Genomic DNA, 25051 nt, shown 5'->3' with positions numbered 1-25051 from the left:
TGTATATTGCATAAATTTTCATCTCGATTACTCAGTAACTGGTCCTTATACTTCCAGCAACTTTGTCTAATCCATTCTCTACATCAGCTGTTCTCAACCTGTGGGTTGCAACCCCTTTGGGGGTCGAACGACCCTTTCACAGGGGTCACCTAAGACCATCGGAAAACACATATATAATTACATATTGTTTTTGTGATTAATCACTATGCTTTAATTATGTTCAATTTGTAACTGAAAATACATCCTGCATATCAGATATTTACATTACGATTCATAACAGTAGCAAAATTACAGTTATGAAGTAGCAACCAAAATAATTTTATGGCTGGGGTTCACCACAACATGAGGAACTGTATTAAAGGGTCGCGGCATTAGGAAGGTTGAGAACCACTGAAGCTTCATTTTAAATGAAGCTTTATATTCCTCTTTTTTTAACCAGGGAATAGCCAGTTTAAGATTGAGCTCTCCTATCTTGGAGATTTTTGGGAAAGAGGTGTTTCAGAGGGGATCTACAGTTTTGAAGAACATAAAAATAATTCATCAAGAATCTGAAAGTTGTAGTTCTTTTAGAGCTGCTTTATAAGGTATCTCAGGTGTAAAAAAAAAAAGAGAGAGATAATACCTGATTAGAACAGTGACTAATTTACCTTCATTATTCTTCACTGTAATAATGTTCCTAGTTTATATCACTGATTTGAAATACTTCTAAAACTTCCTATGGTTTTCAGCTCATCAGAAACACAGTGATGAATAGCAAAATTACTCTAACTGCTCTGAGCTTTAAAAACTTCAGCACTACAGCAGAATGGTACACATTTTTAGACATATTAAAGATTAAATATAAACTGGCAAAATTCTGTAGGACTTAGAGCGCTGAAAATAGGCTATGAAATAGTTTTCGAGAAATACATATTTTTCCTAGAGAACTTAAGTAATTGAAATTTGTAATAAAAGTACATATGCAAGACATTACAATAGGCATTGCAGGAATACAGAGTACTAAATGCTAACTTAGTGTTCTTATGTCAAAAGCATATGCCCACAGAACTAGGTGATAGAATTATTGATATCTATTCATCCACTCAGCAGATTTTTAGAAAGCACTTACTCTGTTCCTAGTTGTAATCCTAGGAGCTACTAGACATAGAGCAGTGAACAAAACAGATAAAACTCCTGCCCGCCTGGAGTAGGGCAGTGAGTTGAGATAGATAATAAAGAAGAAGAAAAAAAGTAAAACTAAATTGGTATAAGTGCACATGAAAAAATAAAGTAGGCAAAAACAGATGGAGAGGGTGTAAAAGCAAGTGGGGAAGCAAGCCATGTGGGCTGAGGAAAGACATTCTGAAAGAACCAAGGCCCAAAGGCCCATGATATGCTTATTATGTATGTTACAGGAACAGCCAGCAGGCCAGTGTGGCTAGAACAGAATGAAGGAAAGCGGCGAGCTGTAGATGTGGTTGGAGAGAAGGGGGTGGGGGTGGTGAAGCTCCTGGAGGAGCATTTCAGTAAGGCTTTCACCGACAGGTAGGATAGAGACAGGTTGAAATGAGGGTGGTAGGTGATGCCGGGTAATCAGAACAAGGAAAAACAAAAGACAAGGAACCGGAGCTGAAGACGTTTAGGAGTCAGAAGCTGGTCCAGTGTATGAGTACACATGCAAAGGTGAGGGAGCATGAATGTGAGGGAAGAGGGTCGTGGGGGAGGGGTGGTGGTGAAGGTGGTATATGATAAATATTCATTCTTTGATCCTCAGTTTAGAAACTGTGGAAGAGAGACAGAGTACTAGGAAGAAAGGCAAGTATTTGCTGCCCCTTTAATATAACCCTTTGCTTTCCTTGTCAAGAATAAAATCCTACTCCAGAGAGCTGCTTTAGTTGTTATAAAGAAAAAAGTAGAGGTCTTCGGATTTTTGTGGGGAAAAGCACTTATATACATGGTGAATCATAAGACAAAGATGACTAAAAGGGAAGACTGGGAAGGCAAACAGGAATTTCAATTTTTTAAAGAGCATTCCACAAAATGACTAATCCACGGGTAAACAGCTGAGTTAATTACCTATTAATTCTACATAAAGCAAAAGAGGATCCTGTTATAATTACCCACTTTGAATTCAAAGGTATACAAGGCAAGAGCTGGGACCTACCTCACAATTCAACACCCCATACAAATCTAGAACAGTGCCTCGCACAGAAAATTCAAGTGCCTGTTTAAGGAATAGAAAACCTACACTTCACAGTCCATCCCAGGAGAATAACACAGCACTAGAGCTGTCATAGCACCACCTTAAGTTGTTTGTATTAATGGGAGCATATTAAACAAAAGCAGAAAAAATAGGAAGAAAGAATGCTTTCCTTCCATACCGCCACCTGTGCAAAACCACCACCTACCCCCGAGGAGCCTACGGGTGGTTACTTTCCATATGACATACACGGCCCTTTCAGCAAGAGTGTTGTTTGGAACAATGGGATTACATGGCGTGATTAAATCCCATGAAGAGAGCTGTTGCAAAATCGAAGGAAACCTCCCTTCCTATACCCATACGAGTTGCATTAAGGCTCCCTTTCTGGGACAGAGAACGCAACGCACGAGGCGATCTAAAACAATCTCCTTCCTCTTGACCCTTGAAGAACTCGGCGGATGTAGGGAATTGGGGTTGCTTCTCGATGTTTTCTTAAAACCCAAACGAAGAGCAACTCACCCTCACTGGTCTCAAGTGATGCAAAAGGAGCACAACTAAAAACACAGCAGCTCTTACCCACTCTTGGTCATGGGATGTTATGAATCCCAGAAAGTAGGAAAAAAAACCAACAACAAACAATCATCAACCAGATACAAAGGGTGAAACTTCTGCCAGGAAAAGCATCTTTCTACAAAGGATGTCTGTGCTCACGTCACTCTGACCCAGTGTTAGATTGTGTACAGTTATAACCGAGAGACGGCTTTTCATACGACTTTTTAAATGAAGCCCGTCCGTTTTAAAAGGTGTTTTTTTTTGTTTTTGTTTTTAAGTGCAAATGTCGGAATGTCAATATTCTTTCCTGTCGCCCGCGAAGCGTTTTTCCAGGCTGAAGCGCCAACATCCTCAAGTGCGACTCCGGGGCAGATCTGAACCCCCCTCGATACCACAAACAAGCGTCAGCACGCCTTCACGCCACAAAAAAGTACAGCGGCGGTTTGCCGAGGTGTGCGGTTAGTTCTGCTTCTCGGTAGCGATTTGAGCAAGCCATGCACACTGGGTGCTCCGAGCCGAGGAAACGGGACCCCAGCCGCTTTCATCTCCAACACGCAACAATAAAAGCATCCTCTCTGGTCCTCCTCCTGCACCCCAAAACCCTCTTCCCGGGGGCCGGCGCCCGCAGGGAGAAAGAGCCGGGCTCGGGCCGGCCGGCCTCACCTTGTAGACGTCCCCGTAGGTGCCGCTGCCGACCCGCTGGACCAGCTCGTAGTCCTGCTGCGGGTTCCGCCTCAGGATGTCCGCCGCAGGCCGCAGCGGGGCCTCCATCTTCGCTCCGCGCCTGCCCCGCCGGCTCTGCCCGCGGCGCCCGACTCCCGCTAACGAGGACGAGAGGCGCCGCTTCCCAACATGGAGCCTCTGACCGCAGCTCCGCCTGCACGAGGGACAGACCAGCAAAGGCGGGTCGGCGCCGCGGGCGACGACCCCGAGCGGCCCAGCCCCCTTCCTTCCGCCGCCGAAGGGCGCGAAGAAGCGGACCAGGAAGAGTCCCCGGCTCCCCGCAGCCCCGTCCCGACCGCAGCCCGCCCCCTCCGCGGCCGCCCGCGCACTGTCCGGCCCGGCTGCCCCCGTCCGCTGGGCCCGGGGCCGGCTCGGTACCTGAGGGGGCGGCCCCGCTGCGTGGAGCGCCGCGCCCGGACCTACTTCCTCGCCGGCGCCTGCGTCCTACGTCCGGCGCCTGCGTCCTGCTTCCCAGCGGCGCCCGCTCGCCCACCCGCCGCTCCCCGTCCCGCGCCGCCGACCCCTGTGGCGCCGCACGTCCTCGCGGGCGGCGGAGGCGCGTACGGTGGCCGCCGCTGCAGTCGCACCACGTTCGCCACCCGGGGCTGCGTCACCGGGAGACACGTTCCCGGCCGGCGGGTGTCGGCGCCCAGCGGCTGTCCCGCCCGAGCGCGCCGGCCGCGGGACCAGAGCGCCGCCCTGAGGCCGGGTCGGGGCACGACAGCCTCCCGGGCGCGCCCCTGGCCCGGCGCGTCTGCGTGAGGCCCAGGCGCTGTTACCCGCTGCAGAGAGTAGGGGCGCCCTGGGCGTTCATTCGTGGGCCGGCCGGCCTCGGCTCCACGGCCCCCAGATGTGTCAGGTAAACGTAGCGACGGGTAGAGGGAGGAGGGGGGGGCGCGAGGGCGAAGGGAACGCACCCTCGCCGGTCACGGAGAAAGGACGTTGCGGGCCCCGGGCCAGCAGGAACCTGGCACCGGGGCGCCGGGAGAGAGGTGGGGGAGTGCCAGGTGAGCTGAGTCGCGGCACACCCTGCTGCACCTTCCTGTTTTGCAAACCCTTCCCGGTGGGACCAGTTTGAGGCCGCACCGCACACCTGCACAACCTGTCTTCTGCGGAGTTTTCCCTGAGACATTTCTAAAAACCTGAGTTCCTCGGAAGTGCCGGTGACTTCGGTTCCTGTTGGACACGCGTGCTGTCTCACCGCGGGGCATCGCCCCTTGGATGGGATCATGGGTTCTGCAGAAGCAGACACAGTGGCAGGCACCGCGACCTGGTTCTGGTTCTACCGCTTCCTCGGCATGTCATCTGGGACAGGCCATTGTATTAGGCAATGTCTCACTCTCCTTATCTGTAGCTTGAAAGGGATCCAGTTTTGCACCTGACATCCAAGAAAGTGTTTGTAAAGCATTTCGCAGGATTATGAAGAGGCTGGTCAAATAGAAGAGGTGTAAGGCCTGGCCGGTGGCTCAATGGTTAGAGCGCTGGCCTGCCCCCCTACCCCTTCCAGGCGCCCACGGGAGCCAACGAATCCATGTCTCTCTCTCACATTGATGTTGTTGGGTTTTTTTTTGTCTCTCTCTCTCTCCCTCCCCCCTCCCATTCTGAAAAGCAATGGAATAAATATCCTCAAGTGAGGATTAACAAAACAAACAAACCAAAAAAAAAAAAGCAAAAATAACTTCACAGTGTACAGGCTATCAAACAGGAGTTCCGGGAAGTAATTTGATATTTCACAAGCTGTTTTGCAGTTTCAGTTCCAGTCTTGTTATGAAGGTAGAAATAGATTTGCTGGACTTATGTATACTGGCAAAACTATTCCTAGAGCCCAGTAGAAGTTCTGAACAGAAAAGCCAGATGACACACAGCCAACACATTGAGGGGCTGAAAAGTAAAAGAACAAGTTGCAGGCGTTGGCTTGTGGCGTTGAACATCCAATTCAATTCCACTCTTGGGCAGTAGGCTCCTTGTTGATCATTGTAATCAGTTGTATAATGTAGAAATTAAGTCCACACCTTAACAGGACAGGGAATATATGTATTTTCTTGTGCTCCCTGCACAAAGGGCACTTATTTAGGGAACATAAGCAGGCTCAGACCTAAGAGCTTTATGGACAAAGCTTATGTGTTTGCTGTATTGAAAAAATGGTTGAAGAACAGTTCGTCCTTTCAGAACTTCTTGGCACTTGTTTTGGTGGGCACATACTTTTGGCTTCAATGACTCAAAATCTTTTCAAATGTTCTGTTGGTGTCCTTGTACTTGTTTGCTGTCATAGATTCTCTTTTCTTTTTTCATCTCTGACCCTATAAGCATTGATCCTTTCTGTAGTCTGAAAATTATGTATTCTTACTTATTTATACCTGCATTATTCTACAGAAAATTTAAGACATCGTACAGAAAATACATACTATAACACAAGACAAAAATAAATAAATGAGGCAACAGGTATGATGTTAAAGAGAGGGAAAATAGGGTAGTGGAACAATGTAACAAATTAGCCAAAGTAGAGTTTTATAGTGTTTTGTGAGATCAGTCAAGAGAGAGGCATATTTTTTCCTGATACTCAGACTTCAGAAAAATTTCCCTCATGAGCATTCATAAAGTGGAAACTTGGAATTCCCAGTTTGAAACGAGGATAATTTCCTTCTGATAATCCTCCAAGCATGTTATTCTTGAAACAGTGTTTGATATGAATTAAGCAATAGAAAATTTGAGGTCAGAGGTTTCAATAAGACCCTGGAGTGAAGATATTTTATGTTGCCAGTAATGGCAGGTCCATATGCTTTGACCATCAACTCAGAGGTGGTTAGCATGGAAAAAGTTGGGATTCTATGTGGTGGTTAAAAAGTATGTCTGCTATAATCATTATTTTACTTGTACCACAATTGATGCAGAGGAAAGCATTTGCTTTATACTAACTCCAAAGAATTTTTGGGATTTTAAAATTCGTACTGGTTGAGTTAATTTTAGTTAGATTGGTGAAGTCATAGCTAGTGGTTAAATATTACATGGTTGGTAAAGAAATTCAAGTTCAATTTCCATAAAATGAACATACAGTGCCTAAATTTAATTTTACATGCTAAGCAATTAAGCATATAGTTTCAAGGTTGACTGTTACATAATAATTATGTAACAAAAAAATTGTAGCTAACAGGTAAGTTTTATACAAACTACCCAATTTGATGATATGGTATAGAATAAGAATATATATGGCTTGATAAGCCCTTCATCCCAACCTAATTATCTTATATTCTTAGTGTCTTCATAATATCTGTTATGTAACTATGATATTTTTCTGTGTATAAAGATGCTATTTTTTCCCTAAAATCATTAGACTGAAAATCGAGGGGCATCTTATACATGGAAGTCTGTCAAGGAGGGAGCTAGCTGCACGGGTGCCTAGCTGCCCATACCTTGTCAAACAGGCTTCCTACAATCAGGAGCCTTATTGTTAGTGACGTCAGCTTATGTCGTAATTGGAGGTAGAGGTGGAGAGTGCACAGATGCAACAGGGACTGGAGCGTTCTGAGTCCATAAAGATGTCAAAAAATAAAAAGATAAAAACTGGTAAGTGATTGTCTTACTCTGCAAAATTCAAACTGAATGTAACCAGGCATGCAAAAGAGCATGGAGATAGAGCTGCAGAGAGACAATTTGGACCTCCTCCCACTGAGTGTCTGATCAGACAGTGGAGAAAACAGTAAGAATAACTCAAGATGCCACAAAGAAGAAGACCTTAAGAGGAAAACCAGCAATATGGGCAAACTTGGAGCAGAGGCTTAAGGCTTGGATTATGGAGCAGCACCAGAGTGGCTTATGTGTGTCAACCATGCTTATTCAGTGTCAGGCAAGAATGTTTGCAAGCAAAACGAACATTGTTGATTTTACGGGAAAGGCAAAATGGTGCTTCAATTTCATGAGGAGAGAAGGGTTGGCCATGAGAACATGAACAAAGCTCAGAAAATGCCACCAGTTTTTGAGGGTGATCTCACATATATAGACAATGACTCAGAAGATAGCAGTGATACAATAGAAGTTGAAGAAATTGATATGTCTGAAACTAATAGTGATAAAGAAGAGAGCAGCGATGTAACAGAGGCTGAATAAAATGATATGCTACATAATATCATAGTACTGTATGTAAAAATTACCTGCAGCAATTACTAAATAAAAATGTGTTCTGTTTTATGTTTAAAATATTGATTTCTTAATTTTGGGTTGGAAAAGTGGGAGGCATCTTATACATGGGGGCATCTTATACATGGAAAAATATGGTATATTCCTGCTTTTACTCTATAAATAACCCATAATGGTTTGTTCTATGCTTTGCAGTGTTTTTCCCTTCTTTCAATTTTTTTTTAATAAAAGGCTAATTGTAAACTGTGGCCTCGGGTTTCAACTTTAGCCAAGGCTGAATTTTTAAAAATTGGAGACATAAAAATTTTTAACTTCTATATAGGTAAGGTTCACAATTTTCTATGCAAGACAGAATGACTAACATAAAACGTAAGGACAGTATTTTAGTCTATAGAACATATAGGTTTAAGCAATGTAATCTCCTGATGAATCTTCCAACCTAAATTAGTTGCAAAGTATAACTCTATGTGATTCAGTTGGTTGTTCTATAGGTTTGTTAAATATAAATTAGTTAAATGTTGGAAGACATCTACCATAACTATGATTTGGACTTTCAAATCTTAACCTATGTTTTCTTGGCCCTAACAGGATATCTCAATTGGTTAGAGTGTCATCCTGATACATCAAGCTTGTGGGTTTAATCCCAGGCAGGGCACATACAAGAATTAACCAGTGAATGCATAAATAAATGGAACAACAAATTGATGTTTCTTTTTTTCTCTCTCTCTCCCTCTCTCCCTTTCTCTAAAGTCAATAAATTTTTTTAAAAGCCCTATTATTTCTCTTACTAATTATGTCCAGTTTTCTATGAGGTAAAAACCATGTTCTCAAAGTACATATAGGAAAATTCTATTTTCTACCGGATAGCGGTAGAACATGTATCTCATTCAGAATCAGTAACAAGTCATTAGGATGGAAGTTTTAAACACAAGAGTTGAGCCTGCCCAGAATGGCTCAGTTGGTTGAGCATTATCATGTGCACCAAAAGGTTGCCAGTTTGGTCCCAGGTCAGGGCATGTATGGAGGGCAGCTGATTTATGTTTCTTTCTCTCTCTCTCTTCCTCTTCCTCTCTAAAATCAATAAAAATATATTTAAAAAAATGTTGAGGAAAGCAGTGCGCAACCCATTTATCCAGCTTGACTTGCTCATCTGATATGTTAAAAGGCTGTTTCTATTTCCCTGATCCTGACATGGTAGTTTTATGGTTTATGTGAGAATTGGTAACGGCTCCTGTATGCAACTCACAAATTGGTCCTGTCTGCAAATTCAGTAACTAAGAAAAGATACATATTACAAATAACCTTATGTTGTTCCTTAACAATTTTCTCAAAACATGAGTATAATGTTCAGAAGGGGTGCCTAAAGTTTGCTTACACCTCATTTAGACTAGTATTTTGAGCAACTAATGCAGAAGAGCCCACGATGCCTGGCTGTGGCCCTATCCTATAGTATACAGCTCTTGCAGGATTCTAATAAACTCTTTTTTCCCTTGATCCTTTAAGCTAAGAATAATAGATCCCCACTGTTGCTAGTTTCAGGGTGCTTCACTATCCTTGTTGGTTCCTTTAACCCTGTCCTCATTTTATAAATAGTCCTTTTATTGGCTTCTCTTTCTGTGCTACCCTTTTATTGCCAGACCCTGATTGCTAGAGGAATTGAAAGTAACCTCAGGAAAGAAATCCTTGCTTCTGGTATGGTATTACTCACATATCTGATGATTACCTTTATAAACTATTTGTTCGGGAAAGTGGAACCATGTTATTTCGTAGCATTGAGTGGCATTACAATTACTCACATAATTATCAATAGTGGCATGTGATGGAATGCTGATGGGAAGCATAGCATTGGAAGTCCAACCTCTAGCACTTAACTGCTTTGATAGTGATGATTACTAAAAACTGTGGTGTCATTTGCTCTGACTGCTTCTTTGAGAATACATAGGAAAAAAGACAAGAGAGCCTTGAATTTCAAACTTCAGGCATGAGTAGAAAACCTGAAAGCTTCTTTGACAGCTTGGAAGAAACCCATTATCTCTTACAGCTACAGGGCAGATATGGCTGTGAATCAAGCCCAGAGCCTAATGGAAAAAGGCTACAGAGTTGCAATGTCAATTAAATGTGATCTGGATCTGTTATGCCAAGGTCAGAGCACTGCTGCATGAAATGGGGGCATTTGGACAAGTATGAACGAGGTTGAGAACTTTTCATAAGAGATAGATTTCAGCATAGCCCTGATGGAGAAGGACAAGACCTATTCTTGAAGAAGAGATTTTATATACTGAAAAAATTAGAGGATTTTGCCAAATACTTACCTGAGGTTTGGGTTTGATTTGTTGACTTGAGCAACTGGTAGTCCTTCTAAATTGGTTGTTTGAAGCTGGTAGTTTATATGCTGAGATGCCAGAACTTTCCTGTCATACTGTAGAGGAAAGAATCTGAGATTCAGGAAGATGGGAATGCTGGACTTGCTGTATTATGTGCATCCTGTTTAGTTATGCTCTATCCATACCATCCCTAGGTATGCCCATCAAATTTACTTTTATTAATGCATTGAGTAAAGAGCCACAGATACCCCTGAAAAATTCTCTGGTTGGTTAGAGATGATGACAGAGATGGCATAATGAAATTGGGATCCATAATTCAGTGGGAATATCCCTGTATATGGACCTAGGAGCCAAGAGGCAGATATAGGAGTGGCTCTTTTATTATTCCTAAGAACTCACTTGAAGAATTTTTGTCTCTACAACTTTGTCTCTATAATTTTGTCTTTAAATCGACCTTGGTGGATCTGAAGGCCCTAATGCCCAGGGCACAGATACTATTTCCTGATAACATGGTCATAGTTCTATTAAATAAGAAGCTTAATCTACCACCTGGCTGATATGAGGTCTTAAGACCAATGAACGAACTTAGAGTGTATCATTATACTGCTTGAGGTGATTGGACCTAATTACTGAGGGTAAATTGGTTGTTGCTCCTCAAAGAGAACAAGAAGGACTATGTCTAGAACCCTAGGTATATGCTAGGATAACTCTTGGTGTTCATTTGTCCAATATTACTGGGCAGTGGGAAACTGCAGCAACCCATTAAAGGTAAGACCACTAAGAAATTAGATCCTATCAGAGTAAGGTTTCAGTCATTCCTCCAGATGAGATACTAGTGGAAGATAAGAAGAAAATGGAAGCTATGGTTATCACCTTGAGCCTTGTGCTCAAAACTGTCCTCTCTCTTCTTTCCTTACTATTCAGGACTATAATTGTGTTTACCTTTTCTGAGTGGCTATGTCCATGAGAGGAGACTGAAACACTCCCTAATCCTAGGGGACAAATCTTGATTGGCCTAGCCTCATTCCTCTTGTTAAAGGAATGCTTTAGGCTTAGATAATTCAGGACAGTGACATATGAGGAAAAGTCTGCTGGAATGCTTCTAGGAATGTTCCTCACTTTTAAAAAGGTACATGAGACACAGATATGGCTTTTTTTTTTTTTTGTCTCTATGCATGACTATCTATCTCTGATGACTGGAGTGGCAGGTGCCATTTTGGAGCCATGAGAAGAGCCCTCATTAGAAAATAAGCCAACACACGGAGGATGGTAGAGTTCAACCTTGGTCCTGGTGGCAAAGTCGGCTGGTATTCTCCAATATCCATTTCCCTTATTCCTTTAGTATTAGACTCCCTAAATTTTAATTGGATACATTTTTTTTTATTTATCAACTAGGTGGGACATGTAGTGGTCATTAGTATTCGAGTAGAGGTGATATATGCAACTTCTGGGTTGTACTCTTAGAATGGATCTATATACTTCTTCCCATCTATCTGGCTGGAATGCCCAAGCAGCCATTCTTGGATTATACAATGGGAGTCCCAAGTTGAGGATGAAAGAAAGTGTACACAGCTTGGTTCCTTGGTATATTAGCCCTAGATGACTTATTGCTCAAATTATTTCATGAGAAAAATATCTGTTTTAAGCCATTGTTATTTTTTACAACAGCTAAATCTAAATCCTAAATAATTTAGTCCATGATGGTGTCGAACTGATGAATTAGCCACCATAGAACCAACCTATCTTCAAGAAAAATTACATAACAGTAAAAGTCCTTTTTGTTTAAGCCATTCTGAGTTACAGCCAAAAGCATTCTGCTAGAAATATTTTTTTCAAGATTGCTATAGAGCAGTGATGGCGAACCTTTTGAGCTCGGCGTGTCAGCATTTTGAAAAACCCTAACTTAACTCTGGTGCCGTGTCACATAGAGAAATTTTTTGATATTTGCAACCATAGTAAAACAAAGATTTATATTTTTGACATTTATTTTATATATTTAAATGCCATTAACAAAGAAAAATCAACCAAAAAAATGAGTTCGTGTGTCACCTCTGACACGTGTGTCATAGGTTCACCATCACTGCTATAGAGGGAAGGAGCAATTTGGATCATTACCTACTGAGGAACTCTTGATTGAAAAAGCCCTTATGATGGGGAAAATTAAGATGCTGAAGAAACCAATGGAAGAAAAAATAATTGGGGATACAGGAAGGAGGGAATACTTTATGGAGTAATATCCCAAATGAGCCAGGAAGAGAGAAGGTCTAGGGTACTAAAGTACAAATGGAAGAATAGCTTTTCTTTTTACTTTTTTTTTTCGATTTAAAAGGAACTTGACCTTTTAAAAAAAAAAAAAAAGAGATACAATTCACCTGCCATGTAATTCATCAAATTAAATAGTATAATTCAGTACTTTTAGTATAATCACAGAGTTGTGCAGAATTGATTTCACAATTTTATAACATTTTTTCTAGTTTCTGTTTTAGCAACTTCCTGTATTTCTTTTGCACAGATGAACAGATACATTTATTTTATCATATGCTTTTCTTTCTTACAGGAAGGAAAAGTATTTGCCCTTTGTTTTTTGTCCCATTTAGCAGTGTATTCTGGAAATCAGTCTATATCAATTCATAAAAAATTTTCTGTATTCTTTTTTATGGCTGTCTAGTATTCCATTGCAGAGATGTGTTATAGTGTACCACTCTACTATATACGGACATTTAAGTTGTTCATAGTATTTTGCAATTACAAAAAAATGCTGCAATAAATAACCCTGTAAAAAAATATATATATATATCTTCATACTCTCTGAAGTATTTCTTTAGAGTAGATTAAATTTATGGTTTTAAAAAATAAATATGTTCTAACAAGGGCTACTGTACAAATATAGAAACAGTGACACTCCAGCCAGCAACTAGATCTTGGTTCCTAATTTTTTTTCTCATTTAAAGAAGCCAGAACAACTTCAGGAAACAAGAAAATTATCAAATAAACAATCTAAATTTACATTTAAAGGAATGGAAAAAACAACAACAACATCCACAGCGAGTAGAAGAAAGGAAATAATAAAGATCAGAGAAGAAATAAATGAAATGCAGTCTAAAAATACAATACAAAAGATCAATGAAACCAAGAGCTGGTTCTTTGAAAAGATAACCAAGATTGACAAACCTTTAACCAGAGTCACTAAGAACAAAAGAGAGAGGACCCAAATAAATAAAATCAGAAATGAAAGAGGAGAAGTAACATCTGACACTAACTATAAAGAAATACAAAAGATTGTAAGAAAATATTACAAACAACGGAACAATTATTTGCCAACAAATTGGTCAATCTGGAAGAAATGAATAAATTCCTAGAACCGTACAGTTTTCCAAAACTGATTCAGGACAAATCAGAGAATCTGAATAAACAGATTAAAACTAGTTAGATTGAAGCAGTAATAACAAAACTCTCAACAAATAAAAGTACTGGACTGAATGACTTCACAGGTCACTTTTATTAAACATTCAATGAAGAACATAGCACCTATCCTCAAAGTATTCCAAACAATTCAAGAGGAGAGGGAACTCCCAAGCTCATTTTACGAGGCCAGCATTATCCTAATTCCAAAACCAGGTAAAGATGCTACAAAGAAAGAAAATAATAGGCCAATATCCCTGAGCACAGATGTTAAAATCCTCAACAAAATATTAGCAAACCAGATTTTGAAATACATTAAAAAGATCATACACCATGACCAAGAGGGATTTATTCTGGGGATGCAGATTGGTACAATATCTACAAATCAATAAATGTGATACACCACATAAACAAAATGAAGGATAAAAACCACATGATCATATCAATGGATGCAGAAAAAGCATTTGACAAAATCCAGCACTCATCTATATATATAAAAGGCTAACTGACCATCCGGCCAGCCGGTACATATGATGTGCACTGACCACCAGTGGGCAGATGCTCAACACAGGAGCTGCCAAGGTTCTCAGGTGACGCACCCTGGAATAAGAGAAGAGGGAGCCCGATTCCTCACAGGGCCATGCGATTCCACCTTCAGCCATGGGTTATGCTGTTGCTGGAGCACTGTTGGCCTGAATCTGGTTTACTGCTGAGCTGCAGTGACTTGGCAATGGTGGTTCTTGGGTGACTCACCCCAGAACCAGCGAGGAGGGAGCCTGATTCCTTGCGGAGCCGTGCGATTCCACCTTCGGCTGTTTTTATATCATGTCTTTGTTGTTGTTATATTATTATTGTTTATTAATCAATTTATATATTATTTTCATATACATTTTACTAATTTTCTTTCATCTCTGACACTTCTATTATAGAGAAAGGGTGAATAGCAATATTAAAATATTTATTCTAATTAATTTCCTTTCAATGTGCACGAATCCATGCACCGGGCCACTAGTTTATGATAAAATCTCTCAGCAAAGTGGGAATAGAGGGAACATACCTCAACATAATAAAGGCCATATGTGAGAACCCTACAGCAAACATCATAATTAATGGGCAGAAATTAAAAGCATTACCCTTAAGATCAGAAATAAGACGGCAATGTCTGCTTTCACTACTTTCATTGAACATAATACTGGAAGTACTAGCCACAGCAATCAGACAAGAAGAAGAAATAAAAGGCATACAAATTGGAAAGGAGGGCATAAATGCTTTTATTCACAGATGACATGATATTACACATAGAAAACCCCAAAGACTCCACCCAAAAGCTACTAGATCTAATAAATTCAGCAAAGTAGCAGGATACAGAATCAACATTCAGAAATTCAATGGCATTTCTATACACCAATAATTAACTATCAGAAAGAGAAACTAAACAAACCCATTTACTATTGCAACAAAATTAATAAGGTACCTAAGAATAAATTTAACCAAGGAGGTTAAAAACTTGTACTCTGAAAAACTATAGGACTTTGAAGAACGAAATTGAGGAAGATAGAAATAAGTGGAAGCATATACTGTATTAATGGATTGGAAGAATTAACATAATTAAAATCTCCACACTACCCAAAGTAATCTATAGGTTCAATGCAATTCCATTAAAATACCTACGGTATATTTCATAGATCTACAAATATTCCAAAAATTTATATGAAACAAAGAAAGATCCAAATACCCTCAGCAATCTTGAGAAAGAGGAAAAAAGTTGGAAGGATCACAATAACTGATATTAAACTACTAGAGGCCCGGTGCACAAACATTTGTGCACTCGGGGGGGAAGGGGGATCCCTCAGCCCAGCCTGTGCCCTCTCGCAGTCTGGGACCCGACGGGAGACAACAACCTGCTGGCTTAGGCCTGCTCCCGGGTGGCAGAGGGCAGGCCCAATCCCTAGGTGCAGCCCCTGGTCGGGCTCAGAGCAGGGCTGATTGGGAAGTTGGGGCGCCGCCCCGTCATGCACAGAGCAGGGCAGATTGGGAGGTTGTGATGCCACCCTCAGTCACGCTCAGGGTAGGGCCAATTGGGGGGTTGGGGCACCGTCCCCTGTCACACTCAAGGCAGGGTCGATGGGGAGGTTGTGGCGCCACCCTCTGTCACGCACAGAGCAGGGCCAATCAGGGGGTTGGGGCGCTGCCCCCATCACACACAGAGCAGGGCCCATCAGGGGGTTGGGGCGCCGCCACTCTCACACTCAGGGCAGGGCCGATGGGGAGGTTATGGCTCTACCCCATCACACACAGAGCAGGGCCCGTGGGGAGGGGGGGGTTGGGGAGCTTCCCCCTATCAGGCACAGAGCAGGGCTGCTCAGGGGGTTGGGGCCCCGCCCCCTGTCACACACAGAGCCGCAGGGCGATCAGGGGGTTTGGTCGCTGCCCCCTGTCACGCTGATCCCGGTGCTGGGAGGCATATTACCCTTTTACTATATAGGGTAGAGGCCTGGTGCATGGGTGGGGCCGGCTGGTTTTCCCTGAAGGGTGTCCTGGATCAGGGTGGGGGTCCCCACTGGGGTGCCTGGCCAGTCTGGGTGAGGGGCTGAGGGCTGTTTTTAGGCTGGGAGTGACTGAAGTTCCCAACTGCTCCTTTTTTTCTTTTTACTTTTTTATTCTGGGCCAGCTTTACCTTGAGGCTTGGCTCCAGCTCTTAGGCCTCCACGGCTGAAAGTAGGTTTCTGGCCTTTGCTTACAATGTTGCGAATCTGCTGGCTGAAGTCCGGCCATATTTGTTACAATGTTTCTTAAACTGCTTGCTCAGAGGCCTGTAGCTGCAGGCGGGGAACGTTGGTTTCCTCCAGAAACGTTGGTTTCTTTTGCACAAATGAACAGATACATTTATTTTATCATATGCTTTTCTTCCTTACAGGAAGGAAAAGTATTTGCCCTTTGTTTTTTGTCCCATTTAGCAGTGTATTCTGGAAATCAGTCTATATCAATTCATAAAAAATCTTCTGTATTCTTTTTTACGGCTGTCTAGTATTCCATTGCAGAGATGTGTTATAGTGTACCACTCTACTATATATGGACATTTAAGTTGTTCATAGTTTCAAGCTGCCTGGCTGCCAGCCGCCATCTTGGCTGACAGTTAATTTGCATATCTCGCTGATTAGCCAATGAAAAGGGTAGCGGTCGTATGCCAATTACCATGTTTCTCTTTTATTAGTGTAGATACTATAAAGCCATTGTAATCAAAATAGCCTGGTACTGGCATAGGAACAGAAAAATAGATAAATGGAACAGAACAGAAAGCCCAGAAATCAACCCATGCCATATGGTCAGTTAATATTTGACAGAGGAGGCCAGAGCAAACAATGTGTTAAAGACAGTCTCTTTAATAAATGGTGTTGGGAAAATTGGACATAAAAAAATGAAATTAGACCACCAGCTTATACCATACACAAGAATAAACTTAAAATGGATAAAAGACTTACATATAAGCTGCGAAATCATAAAAATTTGAGAAGAAAACACAGGCAGTAAAATATCAGATATCTCTTGCAGCAATATATTTTTAAGTATTTTTATTTTTTACATGCAAAATACAATATTTCAAGAAAACTGATTTTAAATATAATAATTATATGCAATAAACATTAACATTTCAAGAAATACGATTTTAAATATAATAATATTACCAAAACTATACTAACATAGTATAATATCACAAAAGTTGTAGGAAATATTAAAAATCTGCAAATAGGATTACTTCTATTATATTCTAAAATATTTTCCCCTAAATATAAAATGTAAAATAAATGATGTGATTATTTTAAAAACACCATTTTAAATTACTAATGTAAATTGATCTAGGTAAGGATAATCAATGAATGCTAACAGCCATGGAATGAAAAATTCTTGGCCAAGATATTCACACAGTCACCAACTACATCCCACATATTACTTATTAATTACAACGGGAAAAGGTTTTTTTAAAAAAATAAATTTCTTTTCCAATTAGGAATAGATATTATAGAACAATTATTTTTGTAGACCTACTGTACTCTTTGTTTTGGTTAATCTTCACTGGAGGGTAATTTTTCCCCACTGATTTTAGAGAGAGTAGAAAGAAGGGGTTAGAGGAGAGAGAGAGAGAGAAACATCAATATGAGGGAGACACATCAATTGGTTGCCTCCTGCATGTGCCCCAATTGGGGCAGGGAACCTACAACCCAGGAACATGCCCTTGACTGGATTCAAACCTGCCACCTTTGGGTTCTCAGGCTGATGCTCTAACCACTGAGCAACACCATCCAGGGCTGTACCCTTTATTTTTTAATAGGATTCACCTGAAAGGGATAATTATGCTAGAATGTGAGCTGGGAATTATAGCAAAATAATAATAATAATACAAGAAGAAGTACAGAACACTTCTTTTTGTACTGTGAATTTGGATTGTAGGTTCAGCAATGAGATAATTTCTGTCTTCCTATGTTGTTTTATTAGTGTTCAGGGAATGCAATTCTAATGAACACAGTTCCCGTTAAAACTATAATGTAAACTTGGTTTCTAGTGTTCACAGTTCTGAGGTCACTAGAACCATTAACTGAAATATGGAATGCATAAAATTTGGCAGTAGTGGGTAAGGCTGTTTTTTGACAAGTTGATTTTGACGTGTTAGTAAAAAAAGTGAAGATGACCTCAGGCGGTTATAAATTCAGCTCTATTGTGATGATCCTCTCTCAAAAGAGTTTAAGGCCGGAAGTATAAATTTGGGAATCATCAGCATGGAGGTCCTGTCTGAAGACACCGTAGTAAATTATGTTGAGAGAATATAGAGTGAGGAGTTGCTGACGAGGAACAAGCAGAAACTAAGGACCTGGTAATTAAGAGGCCAGCAGCAATCTCCTGGTCAAAACTGACATGCAACGTGTGGCCAACAACCAAATGCAGGAGAGGACTGTGAGGAGGTAGGAATGGGATGATGGTCTCTCAAGGGCCAAGTAGCATGAAGGCACAGTGTGTCTAAGATACTGAAAACTAAGTTTGTAGGCAGAGAGGAAGAAAGGAAAAAGAGATTGAAAGTATATTTTTAAGTACTTATTGCCTTTTGCTTTCCCTTTGAAATTGTTTGCAACCTTTGTGGCTGCCAAGGCTCACCCAGACTCTGTAGTATGACTTTACTTCAAGTATTTGCCAATAGAAACCCAGAGGTTATCTCTACAAATCTAGTGGGAGGTTTTGCCTGCTAGACATTTAGTTACAGATTATAGTGAATTTTCAGCTTTCATGTATCTTGATCTTCTTGATCTAATTTTGCTATCCTAATTTTAAAAGACAGGCCTGTTCGGTAGACAGGTACAAAATGCATAATACCCTCTTTACTAACATGACCTTGCTTTTAAAATAGGGGGAAATGGTACCTGGTAGAAAAATGAGGATTATTTTAACTTTTTTAGCTACATAAATGTTGCCACCATGTTTGTACTAATGTGTAACTGTTCCAGAAAAAAGGTATTTGAACATCCAGCATAATACAGTATATTGGTTTGTGTATTTGTGACCAGATAATGCTGTTAAATTCTTTGAGAGTGAGTGTGAGGGGGTGCTGTTTGTTTCTGTGTGTTTTCCACTGAAAATGTTACAGCACATCGTCTGTCACTGTCTTCACCCTCTGGGGGTGGGCAGAGGTAGGGAGGGTGTGACGCTGATATTTGTGTGAATTCGGGCTTGTGATGCTGAGCTTGGTTCATCCGTTTTCTCCTCCCTTCTCCTTCCCACCAGCGCCACAGCAACATCCTCAGAGTCTGAGCATACTGCGCCCAGCGCGGGCACAGAGCCTCCCACTGCCAGCAACCTGGGGCCCAGGAGAAGAGCGAGCGCGGTGACAGCGCCTCACTGCCACCAGTCCCTGGACCACCATGGCCAAGATCCAAAAGGACAGAAATAGTTGGGGTGAGTAGAATGTGGTGACTTCTGCTGCCTGCACGGGGCCAGCCCTCTACTTTCCGCTTCTGGGGAGGAGGAGGGCCAAGGACTACGGGGCGCCAGCATCCAGGGCTGGGAGTCGGCCGAGCTGCTCCCTGTCGGGCCAGAGGAACCATGGCAGAGCGGTATCCAGGTAACTGCGTGCCTAGGTGAGGGCTGCCGTTTCGTGCAGCCAGAGCCTCCTGTTTCTCCCGTCTCCCTAGTCTACCTCTTCCCAGCATTTGGACAGCACCCACCCCTCGCCTCCCTGAGACTGCCTGGTTCCGCTTTAGCGATAGGTTGGCAGGAAGGAGATGAGGGTGGGAAGGGGCCTGTTGTTACTCCGTGGAGAGGAGTAAGGGATAGGGGATCCTCAACCCCCCTCTTCCAGGGAGCGGCGAGCTCTCCTGGGCGCCGGCTCCCAGCGGGCTGTGGGGGCTAGCCGCTAGAACAATGAAGCGGGGAGCTTGCCGGCCCAGTGAGAGCGTTGCAGACCTGAGCAACAGAGAAGAGACGCCCGTTTGGGAGTGCCCCAGCGCTGCAGTACTCATTTTTTTAATTTGGGGGTTGGGTGGGGAATTTGGGGAGAGGAAAGGAAAGTTGTGGTTTCCAGCCTTCTGCCCCACCCCAACCTGGTACCCCATTCAGAGTGGCATTGTTCTTTGATTTTACCGTTCGGAGATATTGGGCTCATGATTGGGCTCATGATTCAGCACCAGGCCGAGGGGAGGGGGAAGGAGAGGCTAGGGCGGCCCAGTGGGTTCACGCTGTGAGTGGGTGGGCGGTGCTCACGCAAGCGGAGAAGAGCAAGCGCAGTGATGCAGGAGAAATCTTGGCCCCGCCCGCCCGCTCTGCTGCTCGACTTGATTTAAGATGCTTAGTGTGGGCAGGTTGGGCATCTTTTTCTGCCTTGGGCATCCAATTTCTTCCAGTCTCGGTACTAAACACGCTATCACATTAGGAACTAAAGCCTTATAGGGCATTTTATTATATGAACCAGAGCAGATCTTAGGCTACTGTGGCTTGATGGGTAGAGACATATGTTGTCCATGAGTTTTTAATTATTATTTGGAAACTTTATACCCACTAGATATTCAGAGCTTCTTGATTATCTTCCATATCTCAGTAAGATCTATAACTGTCAATCAGACCAAGAGGTATAAATTTTAATTTTAATTGGTTATTTCAGTGTACTTTTATAAAAAAAGCCATATTTCTCCTTGCTCAGATTGGTCACAGGACCAGCTTAAATCCCAGTAGAAAAGGTTTACATATGAGAGATTATCCAAGGTTTGTAGTAGATATGGGGAGTTGGTAGCAGGGAGGTCTATTATTAGTTGTCTGAGTTTAAAAGAAAGTGGTTCCATTTTACTGAGGTCACCAAACCCTAATTTAGTAGGTGTGACCATTGCAATAACACTGTTTTCTTTGCTTCTTCTGATATACAGGTAAGCTTTTTCAGTGTCCCCTTTCCACCCTCCCTCCCCTTGGCTTCTAGAGTAAGACTTGCCTGAACACTCACAGTTAAGGGATGTATGTTCAAGTCAGTTTTGGTCTTGATCTTTGTGCATTGTTGACTCCACCCTGTTTGGAGACAGGCATGTGAAAATTTATGGTGAGGATTAAAATTTTTCTCTTTCACAAAGCTTTGGATCATTATTCTTCAGTGTTTCCTTTGGTTACAGATTTCTTATTTAGTGGAGGTTTTTTTTCTCTCTTGGGAATGTGTTTCTCAAATGGGATTTTCATTAAAATCACATTGGGAACTTATTAGACATGCAGATTCCCATATTTTCCAACCAAAGCTTTTGAAATGGGGTCCAAGAATCTGCCTTTTAATTAGCATCTTAGGTGATTGAGAAGTAGGTGGTCTTTGGATGTTACTTTCACAAACACTATAATTATTTATATTTGATAGAAACATATCCCAAACAGTTCATCTAGAAGACACCATGAGAGTTTCAACTCAAGTGATGAATTAGGAAAATAATACTAGAGTCACTGTGTGTTCATTGGAAATGTGTACATAAAAGAATTAGTGGAGTTGTGGAGTCTTATCTTAAAACTCCATAGAAATGCTTTACTGCTCAGATTTTTCTTTGCTGTAAAGTATATATGACATAAATGATTTAGAAAATGTGACATATGGAGTAGGAGATAGAGGTTTTTGGCAAAGTATTAGTCATATCTGTCTTGACTCCATTTTATTACCAGCACCTAGTAGAATGCCTAACACATAGTAGACATTTAATAATACCAATAATAGCTAATATCATTGAGCTAAAATCAATGAGGTAGGTACTATAATCCTTATGTTACATTTGAAAAGGTAAATGGTGGAGCCAAGATTCCACTGTTAGACTTCAATATCTTTGCCACTATGCTATATTGCCTCTTTGTTGAGATAATACCTTCTGCATTATATGGAACTACAGTTTTCAAGGCACAAATGCATTATTGCATTTGATCTTTAGTCTCTTAAGTTTGCAGGACATGTTCCCTGTTTCGCAAATGAAAAAAATTGAGTCTCCCATTGGGTAAATAACTTGGTGAAAGTCACATGTTTGGCAAATTGGAGGACTAAGATTAGAACCTAGGGCTGTCTTCTAATTTATTTTCTGTAACATGATGCTGTGGAATGTTTTATAAGATATTGGGCATGGTGTCAGGGGAATAGAGAGACTAGGTCTTTGTAGAAGCCAGAGGTCACTGGTGAGAAAAAACTCAGGTGATAGCTATAAAAGACTGACCTTATCATCTATCTAGATAAATATTTCCCAGACAAGTTAGGAAGTCAAGACCAGAGGGCAAAGGTAGACTATCCAGAATTGGACAATATAGTGATTTCTAAGAAAAAGGCAAGAGATATATTTGTAAAATCGGTACAGGAGACCTAAAATTTAGATAAGGATCCTGTAGGACCATGTAACACGTTTATTATTATCTGAGTGGTCAGAGACCTGTTAGGTCTACATGGGCCATGGGAGCTAGAAAGCAGAAAAGCATCTCTGCTGACATCCAGAATTGGGGGTGATATTTGAGGATCATATCCACAGGTACAACTGGTAAGCAGGTTTGTGAGTAGGAATGAGAATCCCACCACCTGTATCTAAATCTACACTGAACTAAAATTTGAATAAATTTAAGCTTTTAAAAATTAACTCTTCAAAGATAGGGCTTATCCTTTTTTTAATATATAAGGAATCTGAGACTCATCATGAGTTACTTGCCAGAGGTTCCATAATTTATAAATTATAGACCTAAGATAGAAATTGAGAGTTGTTTGCTTCTCCAATCCATGTGAGGGGGACAAGGAACTAAAATAGTATGCCAAAAGGGGCCACACTAAGCCTATCCAGGTGTAAGCTGGTATAAGAGATCAAGGCTCTATAAATTTGATCGCCTTGGACTAGAAAAGAAGGCAAAGAATGTGCTAGTGTGAAAAGTAATGGGAACAGATGAATATCAGGAGGCAGTAGCCCAGAAAGCAGTCTTTCAGTGTTGGGTTTAGAGCTTAAGTACTACCAGAAACAAAACAGAAGTGCACCCTTTTTTGCTTATTTGCTTTTGTAATTACAGTTGGTTAAAAACTTGGGATACCACATAGGAATTTGAGTTTTCCACAATGTAACAGAAACCGTCTCTGCAATATTGCTTTAGAAAAATAATATTTGCACTAAAATGTCAGCTTTTCCTGGCCCAAGAAGAAAAAACTATCTTAGCTGCACAGTATTTGTAGCAAATGTCTATTTGTTACAATTAATTTTTAGGTTTCTGTTTTTTGAGGAAAAGTTAAAAACAATTTTCCAGTTTTATTGAGAAATAATTGACATCACTATATAGGTTTAAGGTGTGCGGTATGATGGTTTTATTTACATATATCATGAAATGATTACCATATCCATCATCTCATATAGATACAATAACAAGAAAAGAAAAACATGTTCTCCTTGTGATGAGAACTCTTAGTATCTACTCTCTTAACTTCGTTATACATATATCATACAACAGTGTTAAGTATAGTCACCATGTTATACATCACATCCTTAGTACTAATTTATCTTGTAAATGGAAGTTTGTACCTTTTGACTAACTTCCTCCAATACCCCCTCCCCGAAACCCCTCACCTTTGGTAATTACAAATCTGATCTCATTTTCTATGAATTTGGTAGTTTTATTGGTTGGTTGGTTAGATTCCACATATCAGTGAGATGATACAGTATTTATCTTTGTCTGATTTATTTCACCTAGCATAATGCCTTCAAGATCCATCCTTGTTTTCTATAACTGAATAATATTCACATGTAATGGCAACATTTTTGTCCATTATCCATCAATGGATACTTAGAAGATTATTTCCATGTCTTGAGTGTTGTAAATAATGGTGCTATGAACATGGGAGAACAGATATCTCTTGAGTTAGTGTTTTCATTTCCTTAGGATATAGTCCTAGAGTAAAATTGCTGGATCATATTTTTAACTAAATCTATTTTCAGTTTTTTTGAGAAATCTCCATACAGTTTTCCATAGTGGCTATACCAATGTATAATTCCACTTACAGTGCACATGGTTCCCTTTTCTCTGTCTCCTCACCAGCACATGTTACCTCTCATCTTTTTAAAAAATATATATTTTATTGATTTTTTTTATAGAGAAGAAGGGAGAGAGAGAGAGTTAGAAACATTGATGGGAGAGAAACATTGATCAGCTGCCTCCTGCACACCTCCTACTGGGGATGTGCCTGCAACCAAGGTACATGCCCTTGACTGGAATTGAACCTGGGACCCGTTAGTCTGCAGGCCGATGCTCTATCCACTGAGCCAAACCAGTTAGGGGATCTCTCATCTTTTTGATGATGACTGTTCTAATAGGCAAGAGGTGGTATTTCATTGTCATTTTAATTTCCTTAATGACTAGTGATCTTGAGGACCATCTTTCATGTACCTGTTTGCTTATCTTCCTTGGGAAAAGTATAAATACAATCTTGAGTATAGTATAGTTACCTTCTGATCTTTCTTTTCCCATTGGATGTACTATATTTTTTTATGAAATTAGACTACTAGTTCCTTTTCACTTGCCTCATTTTCTATATATGTATTCCTCCTGAAACAAAATAAAATTTCTAATGGGTTATATATGTACTTCTTCCCTACAGACTCTCCCTCCCCATTTTTCTAATTTAATTTCCTTTCTCTACTTCTTTTTTCAAACACATTTTCATATGTGTGTGTGTGTATATATATATATACTAGAGGCCCGGTGCACGAAATTTGGGCATGGGTAGGGTCCCTAGACCTGGCTGGCGATCAGGGCCATTGAGGCCTTCTGACTGCTGGCTGGGGCCTTCCTTTGTTCTGCGCCTCTATAGCAAGGCGCATGGCAGAGCGAGCAATCGAACTCCCAGTCTCTTGGTCAAACTCCTGAGGGGATAATTTGCATATTAGGCTTATATATATATATATATATATATATATATATATATATATATATATATATTATACTTTTATCTGCTTATGCCTTGTCCCTTCCTCCCTCCCTCTCTTTCTTTCTCCCTCCTTCCTTTCCTTCCTTCCTCTCTCTCTCTCTCTCTCTCTCTCTCTCTCTCTCTCTCTCTCTCTCTTTTCTTGTTATTGCTTACACATTGTCTTGATGTCTCCTGGCTTATAGCTTTGCTCTATTTCAAATCCTTCAGTGTTTATTATCTGTAGAACCAGTGACTAGACTGTAAGTAGAACCTGTAATTATCAGGAAAGTAAGCCTCAGGGAAATGATCAACTGTTAC

The 25051-nt window shown here is 41.1% G+C and overlaps 2 protein-coding genes across 9 annotated transcripts in view; one reads left to right on the top strand and one right to left on the bottom strand.

Moving 5' to 3' along the window:
* MAP4K5 (mitogen-activated protein kinase kinase kinase kinase 5) overlaps positions 1 to 3527 on the bottom strand; it is a 102645-nt gene extending 99118 nt beyond the window's left edge. For 6 of the 7 annotated variants that reach the window (XR_009452957.1, XM_059696478.1, XM_059696511.1 and 3 more), the window contains exon 1: positions 3395 to 3527. Coding sequence is in view for 5 of the 7 variants with exons in the window: in XM_059696478.1 (XP_059552461.1) it covers positions 3395 to 3502 (108 nt within the window). In the remaining 2 variants the exon portion in view is untranslated. The remainder of the gene's footprint in view (positions 1 to 3394) is intronic. The other variant, XM_059696528.1, reaches the window with a different exon arrangement.
* A 655-nt stretch (positions 3528 to 4182) lies between these two features.
* ATL1 (atlastin GTPase 1) overlaps positions 4183 to 25051 on the top strand; it is a 57333-nt gene continuing 36464 nt past the window's right edge. For both annotated transcript variants that reach the window (XM_059696549.1, XM_059696540.1), the window contains exons 1-2: positions 4183 to 4313; positions 19087 to 19257. In XM_059696549.1, the coding sequence (XP_059552532.1) occupies positions 19224 to 19257 (34 nt within the window). In that variant the 5' untranslated portion in view covers positions 4183 to 4313; positions 19087 to 19223. The remainder of the gene's footprint in view (positions 4314 to 19086; positions 19258 to 25051) is intronic.

Source organism: Myotis daubentonii, chromosome 1 (assembly GCF_963259705.1).
Source record: "Myotis daubentonii chromosome 1, mMyoDau2.1, whole genome shotgun sequence".
NCBI classification, from domain to species: domain Eukaryota; kingdom Metazoa; phylum Chordata; class Mammalia; order Chiroptera; family Vespertilionidae; genus Myotis; species Myotis daubentonii.
Note: the sequence above shows the minus strand (reverse complement) of the source record. Positions and strands in the feature narration are given on the sequence as shown.